The 22366-nt window shown below is 33.7% G+C and overlaps 2 protein-coding genes across 6 annotated transcripts in view; one reads left to right on the top strand and one right to left on the bottom strand.

Annotated features, from left to right (window-relative positions):
- Positions 1-430: 430 nt before the first annotated feature.
- On the top strand, positions 431-11696 carry LOC137393500 (betaine--homocysteine S-methyltransferase 1-like). Its single transcript, XM_068080076.1, has 10 exons — positions 431-555; positions 3756-3862; positions 4809-4892; positions 5731-5820; positions 6400-6504; positions 6723-6828; positions 7614-7801; positions 9323-9446; positions 10229-10364; positions 11416-11696. The coding sequence occupies exons 1-10, from the start codon at positions 525-527 to the stop codon at positions 11513-11515; spliced, it is 1071 nt and encodes a 356-aa protein (XP_067936177.1). The 5' UTR covers positions 431-524; the 3' UTR covers positions 11516-11696.
- Positions 11697-14480: 2784 nt separating this feature from the next.
- LOC137392955 (hepatocyte growth factor receptor-like) overlaps positions 14481-22366 on the bottom strand; it is a 53417-nt gene continuing 45531 nt past the window's right edge. For all 5 annotated transcript variants that reach the window (XM_068079320.1, XM_068079324.1, XM_068079322.1 and 2 more), the window contains 8 exons: positions 21165-21283; positions 20525-20744; positions 19417-19614; positions 18368-18555; positions 17980-18089; positions 17382-17547; positions 16268-16404; positions 14481-15094 (listed from right to left, as the gene is read on the bottom strand). In XM_068079320.1, the coding sequence (XP_067935421.1) occupies positions 14893-15094; positions 16268-16404; positions 17382-17547; positions 17980-18089; positions 18368-18555; positions 19417-19614; positions 20525-20744; positions 21165-21283 (1340 nt within the window). In that variant the 3' untranslated portion in view covers positions 14481-14892. The remainder of the gene's footprint in view (positions 15095-16267; positions 16405-17381; positions 17548-17979; positions 18090-18367; positions 18556-19416; positions 19615-20524; positions 20745-21164; positions 21284-22366) is intronic.

Raw genomic sequence — 22366 nt, 5'->3', positions numbered from 1 at the left:
CCAAGTCATCATTTGCTGCAAGTTAGTCAAAAACTGCTTTATATTAATTATGGAATGTTTCTCAATTTTACGACAAAATACAACGAAGTTTTTTATTCCTCAAAGAACACACCCAAAATTTTTCAGATGTTTTAAGCAATTTGGTTATTTTAATAATCACATGACCAGGGTACAGCTGATGCAGACTCAAATATTTACAAGCTAGCTCCATAGGTTGGAGCCTCCTTTCCGTTTTTGTCAGTTTTTGAGGTGACCCCCACTAGTCTGTCTGTTTCCCAACAGATAAGTCTTCATCTGCGATTCTAGTTATGTGACAGCTACCATATGAATTTAAAGAAATATTTAGTCACTGTTATTTGTAAAAGTGAATCTGTAGTTAGTATCTGTTAATATTACTTGTCTCCAATTTGCTGTCCGATGCCAAGAAAGTCAAAGGTGAATGTCTTTCAAGTTGATGAGATTTCATTGCAAGTCGAGAGTTCGAGGAGAGCAGAACATAGCGACCTAAAAGACCAGCACCAAGTATGACTGACAAGGCATCGAGTAAACCTTCCAGTAAGTTTTTAAACTGTTTACTGCTTTATGACACTCTAAAGAGAGAGAAAGGTTACAATATGCTTGACTCTAGTGCTAGACATGTCAGATGTAAACATTCAACTGGTTTGCATATATAAGTTGAATTTGTCAAATATTGCAATTCTCTCATGCATATCAGTATAAATATGTAACCTTAATATAGTTTACAGTTTTTGTCTCATCGTCTAATATATTTAATGGGCAGCCATCTTGTTAAATGAGCGGGTAGGCTTTGGCAGTTGCAAGTCTGCTTATGAAAAAACAATAATAATTGTATTATTCTAGTTTTGCTACCATTCTTTTGATTTGAACCCCCAAGTCAACTATAAAAGCTGAATATTTTACTATTTCAATAAAGTAATTAGAACCAGAGCATTGTAAATTTTGGTTCCAAAGATTCCTGGCTTTGCAGTTTCCTGAAGCACAGTCTTGATTTGGCCACACAACAAACTATATGTGTTTTTTTAGGCAGCATAAAGAAAAACGCTATAGTTTGTGGTTCTGTATTTGGACTTTGCAACTTTGCATTTTAATTACGATGCTATATTTATAGAAGATGAAAAGCTAAAGAGAAGCACAAAGTACTCAACACAGTTTTATATTTTACTTCTTCTCAAATCTCAAAAACAAACTCAGGATTTATCAGCCCTTATTTTATCTGACTATGCTTCTCGGTATTGCTATGAGCAGAAGAAAACTCTGGCAAGAGTTGTCTCAAGCCATTAGCCTTCATAAGAGCCGAACCACGCATGCTTTTTAGTTTCTAGTTTTTGAAAGGGCAGATTTGATATAAAATAATTTTTTTGCATGCTTTATTGTTTTGCTATGCAGCTTTTCAGTTTAATATAGCGCAATATAGTTTGTTTGTATTTATCTTTGTAGATACATTAATATAGATTAGTTAACCATCCTTTCATATGCAATGTTTTAGCCCAACACGATAGCCTGCATTCTACTGTCACTATGAAGCATGAGAAAACATAATAAAGAACATAATTATTGCTACTGAAGTAATATATATATATATATATATATATATATATATATATATATATATATATATATATATATATATATATACTAGCTGTGCCACCCGGCGTTGCCAGTGTAATAGAAGAGTCTTTGGACAGAAAATTGATTTGTATTTAACATATAACAACATTTGCCATTATAACTTTCAAACTACATATCATGAGAGAAGTGTGTCGTGTAGTTGAAATAAATTAAGAGAAAAATAAAAATAACTGTAAAGGTTTTAAAACTTTTTCAAACAACTGTACCTTTCAAGCTAAAAGCCTGGCAAACTGCCAACGGAAAACTCCACTAAGCTGGTTAGGCTTCCAATGACGGTAAGCTATGACTTTGAGTCTGTACTGTTGTCCAGCTCAGCTGTTCTAATAATAGCTATAGCCGGATTTCCAACAGATGAACGGACTTTGAGAAATATATATATATATGTATATATATATATATATATATATATATATATATATATATATATATATATATATATATATATATATATATATATATATATACATGTACATATTTATATATACGGTACACATCTACAATATTTATGTTATCTATTACGTAGTCTCATTTAGCATGCAAATACCAAATAAATTTGTAACTAGATTTTGGCACCTTACAAAGCATGTTTACTTCATGACTTAGTTACTAAAAGTGAACTTTTTTGTTAACCACAAACTTACCTGACGGAAATCACAGGCAAACAGAATTAAAAAGCTTGCATTTATTTTGGAGACTTTCTCAAGTCCACAATGCTTAACAACTGCTAATATACACTTGCCTAACAATCTAACTTACCCCATAAATTCCTATAAAACCGCCAGCTCCTTAAAAATACATCGCAATCTTCAACTTTTTTTTGTTTCAGTAAAACTTTAAAGATCATTTTGTGAATTGAATTTGTTTTAATAAATTTTGCTGAATTGATTTACTAGCTGAAGTTCGGTGTCTAAAAAAATGTGGCGAACTGCTGATGATGACAGCAGTTTTTAAAAGTTTATTACCAATATTAAAAAAATTCTAAAAATTTAAAAAAAAACTAACTTTGAGCAATACTGCAATGTGAGCTCTTACCCCCTGTTTACAAACACAGTCAGCTTATCTAGAGTGGCAGCACCAGCTCAGTTGTCAAACTTTTCATAAAAGTTAAATGAAGCTAATACACTCTGAACATGAGCCAGGCTTCGCCGAATATAAACATAGAATAAAGTTGTCTGTTTATTCTAGCCTGTGTTTTCCTTATAGGAAATCTGAGATAGTGCCGTATCGTGTTTGTGCCACAGAAAGTTACATGTAGGTCACCTTAGTGATTATAAGAATAACCTTAAGCTTATACTAGGTAAGCGAGACTTGCAGCTATTACAATATAATCCTGTAAGAACATGCAATTCTTATTAGAGTGTAATTTAGCTATAGCCAGAATTAGTTTGTTGATTTTAGACCAATAAAATTCAGTGCTTCAGACACAAGGGTGACAAAGTAATCTATAATCACTTTCCCTAAACACTAATTAACCATCGGCTAAAATACACACAGCCAAAATGATCATTGCAATATTGCTACAAAAAACAGGTTTATTGCTAAATATTAAATCTCAATTGTTTGCAACAAAATCACAGTCTACTGCAGATGGATTGCTCACAACTCTTAGACTGACATTGTTACTGGTTTACTGGAAACACAGGCTATTTCATATTGTACACTTACTAAACATGCAAAATCTAGAACAATACTCAAAAACAACTCAAAAAGAAAATCACAAAAAACTCAAAATTGCTTTGTGATTAGCATTAAAGACCGTCATTCTGTAGTTTTTGAGAGCTTTTGTAAAACTCTAAAATCAAAATAAGCTAATAGAATAGTATAACACAATTAAGTAGCTCATGATAAAATATGTGGATAATAGACTCAAATGCAGATAACAATTACTAATGCTAAATGTTTTTCTGTGCTTTTTATGACATCACTGAAACTCTTTCATGTAAAAAAATTTACGAAGGATCCAAAATAGGCAGAATTGAATAAAATGCTTGCAAAGTGCTATTTGGTAACCATTCTTTAAAAAATAAAAATACTGTTAGTTGTAGTCAAATTCTCTCCTTTTTGTGACCTTGACCTCCTGCATGTTGAATTCTCTCTATGTTCAGAACTCTTGGAAAAGTTGGCTAACAATGAGGTAATCATAGCAGCGGAGGGATACCTTATGGAACTAGAGCGAAGGGGTTACAACAGACATGGAAGTTTTGTACCAACGGTAAGTCTTCACCAGATCGCTATGTCAGTGAGCAGAAATATCAAAAACTCATCTAAGTTGTAGCTTTCTTAATCTCTTTATGCACAGCGAAACAATAGAATCGTTTTTGTTTCTATAGTAATGATCAAAGACAAGAACTAATCTTGTCTCTGGCTATTTCTTGTCAGAGCTGAAATATGAAAATAATATAATAACATTTTTAATTTTAATTAAATTTAAATTTAATTTCAAATTCAATTTTAAATTAAAATGAATTTTTAAAAATTTTTGTTATTTTATAACAATCTTATTTTTAAGATTATAATCTTAAAAATTGTAAAAAATAATAATTATTTTCTAATTATAATAATTAAAAAATAATTATTATTTGAATAATTGTTTACCTATCAAAAAATAATTAAGAAATAATTAAAATAATCTTCAAGAGAAGTTTTTGGCAGTAGGCTAGCAGCTTGTTCTATTGGCTGCTGGTAAGAATATCTTTCACTGCTTTTACTCTTCAGCATTATAAATAATATAATGTCCTTGAATTTGAACGGAGAAACGAACAGCGAATACTCCTTGCGGTTAAACATACAAACGTATAAACTCTGTTGAATGATTACTTAAACAGCAGTAGAGGTGAACTCAATGGAGATGCTTTTTGTGAGTGACTTTTAATTATGAACAACTTTTTAGAAGCCCTTTATTCTTTAATTTCACATAATTCTATGGATAACGAGAATGATTATAACTGTTCCTAAAATAGTCAACATAACACTTTGGCACTCAGTCTACAAAGAAGAGAGCAAGAATGCCATGGCAACACAGGAACGAATTAATGCCATAGGGGGTCCACTGTACTGCTAGTTGGGTTGTTGGCAGAGAAAAGTACCTGGCATATGAACAGTCTTGTACCGCTGTTCGGGTAGAATGAACGGTTGGTGAATGCAAATAATGATTGTAGGTTGTCTTGGATCATCCTGAGAAGGTAGAGGAGCTAACCAGAGAGTTTGTGCATGCTGGAAGTGACATTTCACAGGCTTTTACTGTGAGTACAAGTACTTCACCGGTTTTGTTACTAGGAAATTTTTACGAATTGTTTCATGCTTGCAAAAGATGGAAATGGCACTGCGAATAACGCATAAAAAATGCCGTGCAAGCTATTCCATTTTAAACATTTCTACACTTCAGCATGTGGAAATGATTAAAACACTAATTGCAGCACTTACAGTATCTTGCGGTAACTCAATGTGCACACTATTCCAAATTTCAATGCTCCGCACAATAGAAGCTTAGTGTATATCTTGTGATTGCAGTACCGGTGTAGAGTGTTGAAAAGCACAGTTTGTGTGTATGAAACAGACATGTATTTGCAACAAATAACAAACAGCTCTAACTGAGCCAATGATTACAGCCAGACCAATAGCGGACCAATTATCAAATGTTTCAGTTTGTATAATGAACACTAACAGGAGATTTTATTGAACAAGAATAAACCAACAGACTGATAAAACAAGCACATTAGTTGATCATTAAAAGTTTCAACAGCACAAACTGTGTCTCAAAATCATAGAGTGTAATCAGGTCTCTGGTATTTCTATGAAGAACTTTTTCTTCAAATGGTGAATATTTAGTGGTTTGTAGAAGGCAGATATTAGTTCAATGTATTCAACTGAATTCATGACAAATAGTGCTGTTGGGAGTAAAAGATGTATGTTTAGCAGTTAATTGTCAATATTTTATTCCCTTGCTGGTTTATGTTTTGCGTTACGTTATTTAGTTGTAGTGAAGTTATAATTATAATGAACTTCCTTGCATAAGCTTGGTGCTTTGGAAGCAGGTAAATCTTTGGCTATATGCGTGTGACATAACTCCTGCTATTGCAGTACTACGCTCACCGTGAGAAGTTGAAAGCAATGAATCGTGAGGATGAGTTTGAGACTTTGAATAGACGAGCTCATGAAATTGCGAAAAAGGTTAGATTGGACAGAGACATTGTAGCATTGTTTTATTGGCAGTGTAGCATTGCTTTATTGGTAGTGTAACATTACTTTATTGGTAGCGTAACATTGCTTTATTGGTAGTGTAGCATTGCTTTATCGGTAGTGTAACATCGCTTTATTGGTAGTGTAACATTAGTTTATCAGTAGTGTAACATTGCTTTATTGGTAGTGTAACAATGCTTTATCGGCAGTGTAATATTGCTTTATTGGCAGCGTAACATAGTTTTATTGGTAGTGTAACAATGCTTTATTGGTAGTTTAACATTACTTTATTGGCAGTGTAACATTACTTTATTGGTAGTGTAACAATGCTTTATTGGTAGCGTAGCCTTGCTATATAAACATTGCGAACGCACTCAAGAGATTTTACAAAAACTCTCTCTTTGTATTGCAAAGTATTCCAACCTCAGCATACTAATCTGTACAAGGAATTACCTTACATTGTCGAAATATAATCTTTAACAAAATTAAACTATTTAATGTTTGGAGACAGGTAGTGACAGGTGAGTTGAGTTTATTTTACTACTTTGTGAGTCGTGATGACTAATGCAGGTGGCTGAAGAAACTGGGACCATATTTTGCGTTGGAATTGGTACAACCAATATTTATGACCCCGACAGTCCTGAGGCTATAAAGACCTGCGAGATGTTGCTCAGAGTAAGTTGATAGAAACACAGCTAACAGTGCTACGAACTTCATCAAAATATATTTATAAATCTTTTTGATTATGTCGATATGTTGTCTCTTTTATTTGAAGTAATCATAGTTTAATCCATATTTATCATATAATTTAAAAGTATATTTAAATAACTTGATATTGACCAATAGCAAAACTCTTCTGTGTTTATTAAAACATACTATGCTGGTTTGATTAGGAACAGATTAGCGTTAGTGCTGAGTTTGGAGTGGATTACATAGCCTTAGAAACACTGTGGGATTACGGGGAAGCTTCCATTGGCCTCAAGATTGCTAAGGAATTTGGTATGTTCACAGAATAACTCGATATCATATTGGATGTGCATGCCTTTCGCTCACTAGCTGAGATCATGTGTTTATATGCAACTAGGGCATAGCACCCAGTTAGTTACGGTACAGCATAACTCATAATCCCCAGTTAGTCAAGGTACAGCATAATTCATAACACCCAGCTAGTCAAAATGCAGCATAACTCATAACACACAGCTAGTCAAAGTGCAGAATAACTCATAACACCCAGCTAGTCAAAGTACATCATAACTCATGACACCCAGCTAGTAAAAGTACAACATAACTCATAACACCCAGCTAGTCAAAGTACAACATAACTCATAACACCCAGTTAGTCAAGGTACAACATAACTCATAACACCCAGCTAGTCAATGTACAACATAACTCATAACACCCAGCTAGTCAATGTACAACATAACTCATAACACCCAGTTAGTCAAGATACAGCATAACTTATGACTCACTTTCGAAGGAAACAGCCATAAATATGCAGTGGCAGTAACAAATCAATAAATACAAGTTTTCTACTTTTCCAACTTTTTTTGTCTAATGGAAAAGCACCATGGGCAGCAGTAACCTCAAATAACCATTCCATTAAGTGCTAAAGCAAGAGTTGTGCTTTCTCTGGAAAAGTAACAACAACTGAGACCATTCTAGAGAAGCGTAATTAACTGTATAAAAACAACCATTTTGTAATAAACGATTGGACAGTTATGATGTAATCTTATCAGGCATGCATAAAATATCATTGCTGCCACAAGGAATTTTGTGTTATTAGGCCTGCCAGCCGTCGTCACCCTCGCTCCTGTGGACCTCAGTGGAGAGCTGAAAACCTTTGATGACTACAGAATAGTTGATGCTTTGAAACTTTTGCAGAAAGAAGGGGCAGCTTGTGTTGGAGTAAACTGTGCTCGTGGACCTGACACCATGATACCAATAGTAAGACAACTCCGAAAGGAAATTGAGGTAACTGGCCACGGCTATAGCAATGGTACACCTAACTCAATCAAATGAATTCAAATTGATGCCAAAAATCAATGTTATTAATAAACTTTCAAGAAAACCTGATGTCATTGTCATTAGTTTAAGACCACCCAATACAAGAGCTTGTTTCCATAAATTGTAAAACAAGGTTGATTAAAAAACCATTACTTTAGGCTTTTCCAAAATAGTATGTATAGCTCACAATTTTACTGGCAATCATCGATCAAAAGATGAGTTAGTTAATTCAGTTAGTTAACTCAGTTAATTCAACTAACTCTAAAAACTCAGCTGGTTCACCCAAAACTAAATTAGCAAAAAGCTGCTGTTTTTTTAGAAGTAACATGTTTTACCTAACAAGGGTTATTTTAAAAATGACAGATTTTATTTCCAAACAGTTAGATTTTAGCAGGAATGTGACAACCATTTGTATCGTTCAATATTGATCCAGTAGAGTGTATTTACCTGCAGCATTATGTGTTACATATGTTCAAGTAGGCTCACCATGGGGCTATCTTAGATGTACTTCTCAAATGCACACAATCGTAACTGTTGGCAACTCAACAGTTACTAACACTCCTCCACTCTAAGAGGAGTTTATAGTATCACCCCATCTTATTGGTCTGATTGAAAATTTAGTTTTATAGCCCATGTATCAGTCTTTAAAAGAAAGCAAATATCATATAGGTTTTCCTAGTGTTTGAAGGGTAGGAGCAAGTAATTGATTGAGAAAGAAAACACGTTTATACCGACAGTAGTAAACATCAAGCAGAAATTATATGTTGATGGCTGAAGGTTTTTCTTCAAGTAATATGTTTGTAAGTTTTATATTTAGTTGATTGTGTAGGGTGTAGTAGCAGACACATGACATAACAGATTACAGAGTTGGAGTTGTCTTTTCTATGAAAACATTTTGAGCAAGATACTATTACAGCAGTGAGCTTAACAAACAGTATGTCTGCGTAGTTAAATCTAAAATAATATTCATTAATGACTGAACAAAACCTACATTCACTTATTTAAATTGAAGTCGATGCAAGCTGAATGCTAAAATTTGATTTAATTTGTTTACATAAAGTAGTTTTCTTAATTTTTATTATTATTAAGACCCTCCAATACAAGAGCTTGCTTCCATAAATTGATAAACAAGTCTTGATTAACAAACCATTGCTTTAAGATTTTCCAAAAAATAGTATGTATAGCTCACAATTTTACTGGCATGCATCAAGCATTCAACAAATACAACGTTATGTATCGATCAAAAGAGTCACTCAGTAAATTCAACTAACTCTAAAAACTCAGTTGGTTCACCCGAAACTAAATTGGCAAAAACCAGCTGCTAATAATATTATTATTATTTTTACTATTATTATTATTTCTTATCATTATTACCTTTTCAACTATCAACTATTAAACTGCTGGCTGACCTCCCTGAAACTCTTAATTATCAAAATAGAAGCAACCGATTTGTGGCAGCATCACAAAAGCTATTAACCATATTACTAGGGACCGCTGGCTTGTCTGGCTCTTGCCTACCACACCACAGAGGAGCACCCTACATGGTATAAACTAAAACACCACCGTACCGGAGCGCGCTCCTTTCCCAATGACATGGGGGCTCACTTTCTAGGTAAGTGATTTGCTTAAAATGCTTCAACTTCTAAACTGTTTATAGAGTGAGAAAGTACTAGCTAAATAATTTTGATTTGACACCATTTTAGGTGTTGCTATGCTACTTTCATTTTTACCAAGTTTTTTTTCAGTTTTAAAAAATCTTACACCTATTTTTAGAGTTGTCATTTTACAAAAAAAATTATCAAAAGTGATAGAATAATTATTTAAAAATGCTTCAATACTGCCAGCATTCTTGAAACAAACTTATTCTGAGGTAAAAAGGTGTGGAGTTTCATGAATGGAAGTATGTGAGGCCTTCAGGTGGGCACAACTCTCGGTATGGCAGATAAAACCTTTGTTAGATTCCTTATCAATTCTAAATTATCCATACATAACTGAATGTACAGTTCAGTTGTGTACTTGAAATGTGATGAAAACTTGAAATTTTCTCATACCTGATGACTTGACTTATAGTTAGACATCAACCTCAGTCTTCAAATGTCACAACTCACCTCAACGTCAACTCGAATGTCTCAACTCTTTGAAACGAATTCAAGTTCAAACAAAAGAATTGATTGAGATTTTTTTGCTTAAATTTTTGAACATGAATTTGGAAGACCTATTCCAAATAAGCTATAAGCTATAACCTTTTTATAAATAATAAAAATGTTAAAAGCGCTAAAAACAAACATATAGTATCATTCAAGTCATTTGTCTTCCAATTACAAGCTGCAGAGTAAATTTCTTAGTCATGATTTTCATTCGATCAGGATTGAATTAATTTGTATTTGATTTCAGGCATTTCTGATGCGGAATGGTTCGGGCAGCAGCTAAAAGAGATCGGTGTGGAGTATGTGGGATTCTGTTGTGGGAACACAGGCTCTTACACCAGAGCAGTGGCAATGCAATTTGGACGAACACCTCCTGGTGCAAAGTAAGCCTTGCATAGTATCACTTGTCATTGTACATGCAACCTAGAAGATTATGCTTTTTCCAAACACTCCGCTTTCTTTGGCCCTAGCCGTCGGTTACTAGCAACTAACTTGGCTATCCTAGTTGCCAGTTACTAGCCTGAGTATCCTAGTTGCCAGTTACTAGCCTGAATATCCTAGCAGCCAGTTACTAGCCTGAGTATCCTTATAGCCAGTTACTAGCCTGAGTATCCTGGTAGTCAGTTACTAGCCTGAGTATCCTGGTAGCCAGTTACTAGCCTGAGTATCCTTATAGCCAGTTACTAGCCTGAGTATCCTTATAGCCAGTTACTAGCCTGAGTATCCTAGTAACCAGTTACTAGCCTGAATATCCTAGTAGCCAGTTACTAGCCTGAGTATCCTAGGAGTCAGTTACTAGCCTGAGTATCCAGGTAGTCAATTACTAGCCTGACTATCCTGGTATTCAGTTACTAGCCTGTGTATTCAAAGTGCTAGGATCTACTGTTTACAAAAAAAAATTGTTTTATCAACGCTTTATCAAGCACATATCGCCTGCTTCTTTCTGCAAATGATGAATGGGACCTTTTTTACTTCTGTGTACATAGTGTTGCTGAGTAACAAGCTCGTCTGGAGCAGATATATTGATACCTCTCAGAGTTGTTTTTCCATGGTGTCATTACCAGGCAATGACAAACGTATAGAAACAGACATGGTACAAACCACATGTCCTGTATTAATTTGACTCAAGCTAATATTGCCCAACATTGTTACTTTTAAATACACATACCTGCCAACTCTCATGCATTGGGCGTGAGACTCACGCAATCACCCCAAAGAAAAAATGAAAATGCGTGAGAAACGCGTGAGATTTTTGTCTCAATTTCCATAACTTTATATATACTATCATTGATACATCAATTGCCCTAAAACCAAATCTCACGCATTGCCCCACTCTTGGGTTGGTAGGCCTGTAAATACACCAACACATAGTGTTACTAAACAGTAGTACTATTACACAAATGTGCAAGTACTAGAACGGCTGCATTCTTTTAGGTATACGAGTGATTTCGATGAGCTGAACTCGCTGGTAGGTGAGAAGGAGACAACCAACGCTCGTAATAGAGCACCATTAGCTAAGTTCTTTTATGGCTAGGCATCGATATAACCCTGTTATTGTGTAATGGAAATAATGATCTTATTGTCTAATGGAAATAATGATCTTATTGTCTACTGAAAATAATGATCTTATTGTCTAATGAAAATAATGGTCTTATTGTTAAATGGAAATAATGGTTTTATTGTTTAATGGAAATAACAACATTGTTGTCTAATGGAAATAACGATCTTATTGTCTAATGGAAACTGTATTGTGTATAGGAATAAGTACATGTACATATACTCTAAATTAACTTGTCCGCCCTTCTCATATCAAATACAGTAGATGCTCCTATAATGTGAACCTCCTATAGCGTAAACTTTACTTGACATAAAAAAATTTATGTAAAGTTTTTGCTTCATATTATGTACATACTTACACCTGCTGTCTAACATGCCATAAGAGATTGTCAGGTGTACCGACAAAGCAAAGAGAATGAGCAGCTGAGAGATTATTCAGAAATACTTAGAGGCGATAGAATTGTGCAGGTGTTGGAATGTCGGTCTACCAACCTGAATGTAATGAACTGGAGCCTCATTAAAATTAATCCTTCATCCTAACCTCCAACCCTGGCATTGAAAAATGAATGAACAAACAGCTTCATATGAGACATGCATTTTTTTCACCGCTGACCTTGTCTAAATAAAAAGTGTGTCACAGATTCTGAGTACTGTATATAGTACACATGTAGTATAGTAAACAAAGTAATAGCATGACAATAGCTATTGCGCAATACACTGATGAATCTTACAGTAGTAGTTCAGTGGATTATGATTAGCCCTTTATATATGTAAATATACATGTTTTGATGAGTCATGATCATAAATTTAGAATATTGTCCTATTACTAGATTTTTCCTGAATGGATTTTCTGGAATTTTCTAGAATAATTGTAAGGAGGTATAAATAGCCTGACTGCAGCAGTTCATAACATTTCAGTTTACAGTGTACATGTCTACAAGTCAGCAATGAAGGATTGTTTTATACTCTCACAGCAATCTTCGGCATATTATTATATAGACATTATATTACTTATACATAGTTAGTCGCAATATTACACCCGGACGTCTTAACTCTTAGCCTTGTGCAGACATCAGGATACAATCACAACACCAGATATCTCGAACCTGTCACATTGCATCACTACTTTGTGACAAAGTGAAAAATGAATTTAAACTGAAATTGAAGGAGTTGTGCTCCCTTTAACATAAAATTACTATAATCATGGTCTCTAAACAAACTGAAAGTGATAAAAAACAGAAAATAATTGTCCATAGAAAACCAATGCATTGTAATACCACAGTTACTGTACATTCACTAGATTGATAAGTTAGGTTTAGTTTTTTCCTATATGAAGTGCCAAGGGGGCGAGTTTGAGATAATCTTGAAAGGGATTAGGTAGTTTACATGTATTTTAGTGTTCTTATAAAGTACAATCTCTATCACATAAATGTTATCGGAATTGTTAGCGTTTTAAGAGTGTTTACTGTACATATAGTTATGCAGCTGCATATACTACATAATGTCCTATGATGTTATATGATGTCCTATGATGTTATATGATGTCCTATGATGTTATATGAAGTATGACACAGGATATCAGCTACATCTCTATGTTAAACTCTAACTTTATCAAGCTGAGGAATTTATAATGACTTGAGTTGTTTTATCTTTATCTATATAGTTTGAGGAAAGTGGGTAGCTCGATAAAAAACTATATAAATTAGAGTTTGGTTTTAAAGTTATGAAGAACAACAATTAAATATATAAGAATTAAATAATCCTTTAGATATTTTATTAGCTTGATCCGTGCAAATATTGAAAATATGAAAGACACAGTATATGCTGCCGAAGATTTTGTTGCTTTGTTTTCACTAGAAGCAGTCATCAAAATCAGATTCTTCAAGTGTAGAATGCATCAAGAGCTGTCTCTTCAACTTGGAAGGTGTCTTATTTCTATATGCAGCATTAGCGTACCGTGTTGATAACACAACTAGAGTGCTGGTGTTGTCTCAACATGCATTAGCTGTGTGTCAAGTCTAGTTTTAAAACTCTTATACTTGTTTTCATTGATGAGACCGTTACTGGTATAAGTCTATAGTTACAGGTATAAGTCTATGGTTACAGGTTTAGGTCTATGGTTACAGGTATAAGTCTATGGTTACAGGTATAAGTCTATGGTTACAGGTATAAGTCTATGGTTACAGGTATAAGTCTATGGTTACAGGTATAAGTCAATGGTTACAGGTATAAGTCTATGGTTACAGGTGTAAGTTTATGGTTCCAGGTATAAGTCTATGGTTACAGGTATAACTCAATGGTTACAGGTGCAAGTGTATGGTTACAGGAATAAGTCTATGGTTACAGGTATAACTCAATGGTTACGGGTATAAGTCTATGGTTACAAGTATAAGTCTATGGTTACAGGTATAACTCAATGGTTACAGGTGTAAGTCTATGGTTACAGGAATAAGTTTATGGTTACAGGTATAACTCACTGGTTACAAGTATAAGTCTATGGTTACAAGTATAAGTTTGAGAAGTTATTTGTATGCAAGACAACATGAGCAATTAAAAACAACCACTCACCAAAAGTATCTGAATTCACTGTACTTACCTTAAAAAAGTACGTATTGCAGGTTAATTATAAATTCTCTCAAGTCTTCCATACCTCAAGCACTGGTGGTATGTGGAGAACGACCGTTTGGACACAATAACAGTTGTTGCTAATTGTTAAATTGCAGAATAGAGTTTAATTTTGCAAAAATTAAAAACTAAATTGAAAAGCTAATTAAATTTGTTACAAAATGAAATTAACTTCAGTTGCTTGAATTTTTTTCATAAAAACAAGTTCAATCATTTAAATGTCACTAGAAACTGCTGCCATAATAATGCAAACAGCTCAGTTTAAAAGCTTTTCAAAGACTCTCAATTTCACAGAATAGCTAATGCCTAGACCACAATCACAAATTTTAAAAGGTTGTATTTGGACTCCGTTTAGAATGCAACAAACAGCAGTAAGAAATTCAAATATAAAGTAATGTTTGTTAACTAGTTTATAAAAATGTTAGACTCACTGAAGACATACAAAGGCATGTACAATCATACAGTCACTAGTGTAAGTCTTTTTTACAAAGTAAGTATTAAGTACATAAACAAGTTTGTGTAGGGTTAGTATTTAAATTTGTAGAACTACTTAATAAAGTATAAAATTGACACGTAAAAATTGGCATGGAGTTAGTCAAGAGAATTATCATGAAGGGTTTTGAAGTATTAGTAACTAGAAAGCTGTTAAGAATAGGCAATCTTTGCAGTTTTGATTTAATAAAACATAGAATTGACACTTATAAGTTTGGCATAGAGTTATTCATAGAGCTATTCAACAGGATTAACATAGAGAATTTCAAGGTCCTCTCGAGTAGGTACTTGTAAATAGTAATCACTTTTTATCTTCTTGGTTTTACTTCTCTCCTCATAGTGGGCAGAAGCCAGAATTTTTGCTAGCTCATCAGCCATTGTTTTGAAAGCTGGTCGTGCATTTGGGTCCAACAGCCAACATGATTTCATCATATCATAGCTGCAATAGATACCAGCTATGGAAACAGCATAAAAATTTGCAAAATTTAATACTTCTTAAAAAAATGAGGTCAAAAACTAGACAAATCAGTACCGTAAAACGGAGTAACTTTGGCCGTTTTTGAACAATAATTTCAATGATAGAAAAGTACAATTAGTATTTGAGTAATTTTTTATTTTGTAAATAAAGAATTTATCATTTTTGATGGTTACTGCCTATTCAAAACTTTAGATAATAATCCAATTCAAAAATACACAAAAAATAAAGGGGTGGCCAAAGTTACCCCACAATCGGGGTAACTTTGGCCATCAATGGGTTTTTAGTATTAGGCTAAAGTTGACAGTTCATAAGGCAACTTTAGCCACTCAAAATGTCAGAAAGCAAAAAGCTTATAGTAACAACATATTCTACAAAGATAATTACAGGTAATCATTAAAATAATAAGTTATAATCATTATAATAATAGTTATGCAATGAAGAAAGGATTGACAATATAAAATTAATCAATTGAATTAATTACATTGGTATTTTAGTTTAAAAAAATTAAAGCGGCCAAAGTTACCCCAGCTGGCCAAAGTAACCCCGATATACGGTACCAAGAAGAGCAGGAATAAAGCTACAATCAAGGATTTTAATTTACTTCATAGCCGTTCCAATTTTAGCATTTTTAGACTATTTTGTTTGTATTTAGTAGCTCATTCATTTAAAATAAAAAACAATTTGAAAATAAACTCTAAACAAAACCTTAATTTGATCTTCTAAATATGTTAGAAAAAAACGAGATGTTCTTACATAAATGTTGCAATGTACATGTATGTTTAATGGAATCACTAGAGCTAATGCCAAATAAAGCCGGTTTCATAGTCTCAACCACTGTGACTATAGCCTTAGTGTCAAGGAAGTGGGCAGAAAAATTGATTTTTATTATGTCAACACCTCTAAACATAATAGCTAGTCTCTTAAAAAAACTACCTATCTTCTGTGTCATCTACATATACCTAACATTAGAATGAATTCATACTTGTCTCTAATTATACTACAGTATCAACTCGTCACTCTTCCAGCAAATGTTAAAATTCACGAGAGAAATATATTTTCACATACAGGCTAGACTACACCCTACTGTACTGTTGTCATTTCTAACGTGACAAACAAAATAGCCAGAGAACTTACATAACCGCTGGACAGTATTCAGGGCGCTGTAATCGCAGCCCACCATTTAAATGGGATTTTATCTCATAATTAGATACTGATGGATAAGGTGTAACTCCTCGGGTGATCACTTCCCACATCACAACACCATATGACCACTACAACACCATATGAATATTACAACAGGTATGCGTCAGCAACAATGGTCTGCTTGCTACTGACACGTGGAGAATGCCTATATTTGCTGTCATTACAGAGTGATTGGTTAAAGCCGAGCCAATGGCTGTGAGGATGACACTAGTTTTCTGTCAGACATAAAAAAATTCCCAGTTGTCAGCTTCTGATAGTCTTAGAAATTCTATATGTAGCATTGATTAATATTGGTCAGCACAGCACGTGTTTGCTTGTCATTAAATACCTAGTAAGTGCGGATCAGCAGTAGTGTCATGACAGGTGCTTTCTGATACTAGTAGTGTCATGACAGGTGCTTGCTGATACTAGTAGTGTCATGACAGATGTTTGCTGATACTAGTAGTGTCATGACAGGTGCTTGTTGATACTAGTAGTGTTATGACAGGCGCTTGCTGATACTAGTAGTGTCATGACAGGTGCTTGCTGATACTAGTAGTGTCACGACAGGTGCTTGCTGATACTAGTAGTGTTATGACAGGTGCTATCAACAAGCGTTGATACTAGTTATTTCACTCGTCCATCCTCCTCCTTATGAGACTAACTAAGGAGGAGCAAAACTAAAGTTGAAATAAATGTCAGCGCACTTCACACGATCTGTGAATACTTTAAAAGAAGTTAAAGTGAGACTTTGACATACCAGATAGGAATACGTTCTCAGCGCATACAATATTTCAGATTCACGCCAGACTTGGTTCAATAATTATTATACACTTGCTAAAAAATCTTTCCAAAAATAGATTAACTTAGACTCTAACACAGAAATCTTCAGTAAATTGTCTTGTACTTTTTTCGCCATACTAATCAATATGGAATACATGTGCATACTTAAGTACATACTTACTTCATTGATGTTACAAGCAGCACCTATTTATACTTACCACTAAATACTTATATTATATTTGTATTTAGTACCCTGTTTAGTAGTTTAAATATTTGCGCTTACAACATCAGACTCTGGCGTAAATTTGCCTGTGTTCAGACTTTCTATGGCCATCCATTTGACAGGAAGTGGTTTAGTAGAGTTTTCATCCGTTCGATAGTAATCATTCTCATAGATGTCATGTGACAAACCAAAATCAGCTATCTTAACTACATAATCCTCATCTACCCTGCAACAAAAAGACAACTATTTAATACACAAAAAAGTTGTCATGTTTTACTATCATGGAAACTTATATTTCAAGTCGCACAAAGAAGCCTAATTTACCCTCATTACACAACATGATGTACAGCTGGGGCAATCTGTGTGTTTGACCTTGACACTTCTCTGTTGCTTGCCAGTATTGTACAAACATTAAAAAATAAATTGGCTGATGTTTTATAGATACTGATCACGATGTATTTTAATCTATTCTTTAATCATCAGCACCAGCATTCGTTAATATAGTTTGTTATATATTCGTTATATACTTTTTAAGTTATTTGTGATAATTAACTGACGTTACATGTGCATTTTAATACTAAAGGTATGAGACTGACGAGTAATTTAAAATCACATTTATACACAGAAGAAACTTTTATTAACAATGGCAGCGACTCACATGCAGTTCCTCGCAGCCAGATCTCGATGAATAAACCGCCTCTCTGAAAGGTATTGCATCCCTCGGGCTATTTGCATGCAGAAGTGCAAAAGGTCTCCGAGCACAAAAGTCTATGAAGAAAAGCAGAACATTTGCAGATACCTTACAGTCACTGTGAAAAATGATTGATATGTCATAGTCGAGATCGACTAAAAATTAAGGTTCACAATGATTAACATGTCATTGCGTAAATAACTAACACATCATTGTGTTGAACAACTAACATGTTAATGAAGTGCTGTCTTTTTAAGGACATAATGGTTGTATAACCTAGTAGCACCCTACATAGGTTTTGAGTTACCTCAGATCCAAAAACTAGATAATTAATACTTGCACTGTGTATTCCTACCTCATTTTCACTGTGTACCATAGCTCTGATATCTCCTCTGTGCATGTAAGGTAAGACAACAATGGGCATATTCTCTTTTCCATAAACCACACCAATCAGTGATAATACATTATGGTGATTGAAGTTTGACATGAGGGTGGCTTCTTTTAAAAAGTTGCAGACTATTTCCTCTGTGATTCCAGCATCAGCTGTAATTACAAAGGTTACCCATAGCAACCGCATTAGATGACAATATCAAGAACTGTATGAAATGTGTTAAATCATCCTTCACCTGCGATCATTTTAAAAAACAATCCCTAACCGCAAAACTTAGCCTACCAAGCAACGACTTATCTTGAAATAAATCAGCAATTATTTTTGTGAAATTTAAAAAGCTCTATTGAACACTCTTTACCGTAGCTTATATGTTGACTACAACAAGAAGTCCTTTAGATTGGAGTTTTTGTTACTCCAATAGATTGAAGTTTTCTAATACTGACAGAGAAATGTTATTGTAACTATCTGTTGCAATAACTGTGAGAGTGGTCCTTAGGATTAAAAAAGATTTTTTAGTAGTTAGCAGCAAGCATAAACTCAGAAAATAATTGTATAAGCAGAGAATTGGAACGTCAAGTTGTGTCAATAACAAATAATAAAATATAAATGTAGCCTACTATGATGTGTAAGTGGTCCTAATTCAGATTCATGAACACATCTTTAAAACTGTAGATATAAAATTATATACCGGCCAAAAAAATGATTTAAACTTTAATTATCAATCAAAGTGCTAATTTTTTTTATCAAATTCAAATAATATCCATTTAGTTTAAAATATCCTATATCCTAATTTAAAATATAATAGTTTTAAATATCCTTTTTAATTAAAAATTATGTTGACTCACGTAACAATCATAATTGAGATAATGATGACATAGTATCCACGTTAAATTGTTTGACTTGAAGCTGAGATAGCTATTCAACTGATAGTGTGTTATGTGAATGTGATGTTTGCTACATCTTCTCAATAAGCGACTCACTAGTCCAGACAACACCAGAGAGTACTGACATACCTTTTAAAGTTTTGGCTGCTACAATAATCTGTTTACCATCGTCCAACTGTATGCTTCCCTTGAACACCTTCCCAAACTGCCCTGAGCCAAGCTGAGTGGATAGACTGAGTCGTTCTCTCTCGATAAGTAAAGGTTTGAGCTGCTCAATCAGAGCAGAGTCAGAAACAAAGTGACCGACACGGATAAATGAGAGTTGACCTATAACACACAAGCATAAGTTTATAAAAGGCAATAATTTCTGTTTGAAGTGAACTTATTGCAAAAAGAATAGAGATTTTTTTCATGAAATCAGACCAAAAAGCAGTCACTAACGGTGTATAACTTAGCAGTGAATGGTTAATGAAAGATGCTGTTACTTTTTTAACAATGTATTGTTTCTAATGTAGGGTTGAATACAGCAAAGCCAATTATACAATTGCAAGGCATGTTTGGTTTATTTTCTGTACTTAGATTACGTATTAAACTGTCTTTAACTATTATGTTATCCTGTGTTACATCAAGTAGTGCTATGGAGTAATGATCATCACTGACAGATAGTTGGTGAAATACTGACTAAATATCTAAATAAAAAATATTTATTATTGTTAGAAAGGCTAGTTTCGTAAAAACTAATAAAAGAGCGCTCGATACACAGTTTGCAGAGTGAATTATAGTATATTGCATAAGCTGTAGCTAATGTACTTAGATGTTGATTAATTACTACAGATCTGTTTCAAACAGACATAGATCTGCTCTCATCAGGTGACAACTTCAAAAAGCTTTCTGAAGTTCTCACCTGATGAAACCAAATCTATGTCTATTTGAACCAGATCTGTAGTGATTAACTAACAACTAAGTACTCCCAATATTAAACATTATACTAAATACAAATGAATATTTATTTGCGTTCCGTCATCTTTTTTTCTGTCTATTAATTTATTAATATATTTAATTGTTTTTCTGACTATACATGTATGTATATTTCATTATTAATTGTGTTATTTTTTCAAAGTTGCCCTCTCCTGTATAATAGAATCCACACTAAGTCTAAATCACACATTGCATTTTATTGATTTTTCATTAAAACAAGTTGCAAAGGCTTCCGTTTGAGTCATATGTCTTTACCTACCATTACGTTTGATGTATCTTACATTTCCAGGCTTGTAAGCTGCTTTTTTAAATTTCTTTTCTATTGAGAGTCGGGCTTTTTTCTTCCACCAGTATATCAGCAGCACGATGAAGACAACAAGCAGCACGATAAACCCCGTAACTGAACCAGCTATTATGGGTAGAGGATCAATTTTGATTCTCAGCATTCCGACATGCTTGGTCAGGTAGCCAACAGAAACCTGGGCAATAAGATTAACCACTAGTAAAAAGGACAACCATATTCTAACATAGCTTAACGCAGAAAAAATAAAGTAATGCTAAAACTCAAAATTATGTGAGGAAATATAAGGTATTAAGGCTAAGTGACATGTTTAATGCTCTCATAAATCATAAACGCTGTTATCTTACTTAAAGCAAGCAGAACCTTGGCTACTAAGCAGAGTTGTAATTTTTAGGCATAATTTTAACATCATAGAATTTACGCCTTTTTTGTCTTAAAATTTTTGCACAGCATAATTTGTAGAACATTAATTTTTTGTTTTAAATTAAATTTTTGCCAATAAAATAATTTAAATAGGGTGGTCCCGGTGTCAATTTATTTTGGTTGCTGGAAAATAATATTTAGCCAATCATGAAAAAACTTAAGTAAAAATACTTACATCTGTTGCACCGATAGGTTTCTCTGCTGGCCACATGACAATCAACCTTGTTGCATTGACACTCTGAGCAGGTGCTTCTGCTCCATCAATTATTATTACATAATCCGAAAATGTGACACCTGTAGAAGAATTAACAGCATCTTATTAAGGTATTAATATGTTTTAGCTACCTCACAAATGTTACTTAGGTGTTTCTGCTAGCGCGATACCAGCTCGAATAAACATAAATATTGTGGTTTGTTTTCAACCGAGGTAAGTCTTATCATAGTTTAGCACGGTGTGTTAAGTTGTTAGTGAGTATATATGGTACACGATGAGAGCTGCGTGTAGGTCATAACCAACATATATACAGGTAAGTATGCACCAGCAGTGATACAATGAGAGATACTAGTTATTACTTTCTATTCAGCATGATCAAGCAGAGATCAAAGTATAGCAACGTGCCTTGAGCTGACATGGTTGACAACTGATGCTGGGGCTTGCCCTTATATCTATATCAGTATACATGTACATGTATTATTATATAATGTATCTACACTTTGTCTCTTTCGGGTGCTTAGTCTGACAGCAGTAAGTTTCTGTGTTCATGACACTTTTTCCAGATAAAAAATTATTTCCGAGTTTTTAATCAAAGAATAGAAAGAAAGTAAGTGTAGATGTCATTTCAGTTGCCTTGGTAACTTACAGTTAGAGATACAAGCTTTCTACTTTCCTTTTCATAAACAAGTGCGCATAGTATACCAGGCATTCGCATAATTGAACCAAAACCATTACATATCGAGCTACATAACTTGCAGAATTGAAAACAAATTTACATGTATTTTCTGACTGTTAGTGCAAACAATAAAGAAATGTATACTTTTCTTTGATATGCATCTGTAAATCACTAACAATCCTCATCACTTGCATTATTAGCTTTTTAAATATTAAACGAAATAGTAAACTTGTATTAAAGTCAATATTAATAAGCGTTTTTATAAATTAACCTAAAAGGCTAGTGAAAAATTTATTTTAGAATTGAACAATATGTCTCTTCAACAGGAAAGGTAACTGCCTGTGTCACCATGTTTCTTATTATGTCAAATACTTCTACTCTTCAAAATAATTGGTTAGATTTGACCTAAAAACTGAGATTGATCGGCACGAGTTACGTGGCAAACATCTTGTTTGGCAGCACACCAAACAGGCTGTGATACGAGCAA

This window comes from Watersipora subatra, chromosome 4 (assembly GCF_963576615.1).
Source record: "Watersipora subatra chromosome 4, tzWatSuba1.1, whole genome shotgun sequence".
NCBI classification, from domain to species: domain Eukaryota; kingdom Metazoa; phylum Bryozoa; class Gymnolaemata; order Cheilostomatida; family Watersiporidae; genus Watersipora; species Watersipora subatra.
The sequence above is the reverse complement of the archived record's forward strand: the minus strand, read 5'-3'. Positions and strand labels throughout refer to the sequence as shown.

What these genes read in the sequence shown, in the direction of transcription:
- LOC137393500 (XM_068080076.1), top strand. Translation starts at nt 525, where the DNA reads ATGACTGACAAGGCATCGAGTAAACCTTCCA. An exon ending in GGCATCGAGTAAACCTTCCA is followed by an intron (nt 556 to 3,755) that starts GTAAGTTTTTAA and finishes CTCTATGTTCAG; the next exon opens with AACTCTTGGAAAAGTTGGCT. An exon ending in ACATTTCACAGGCTTTTACT is followed by an intron (nt 4,893 to 5,730) that starts GTGAGTACAAGT and finishes CTGCTATTGCAG; the next exon opens with TACTACGCTCACCGTGAGAA.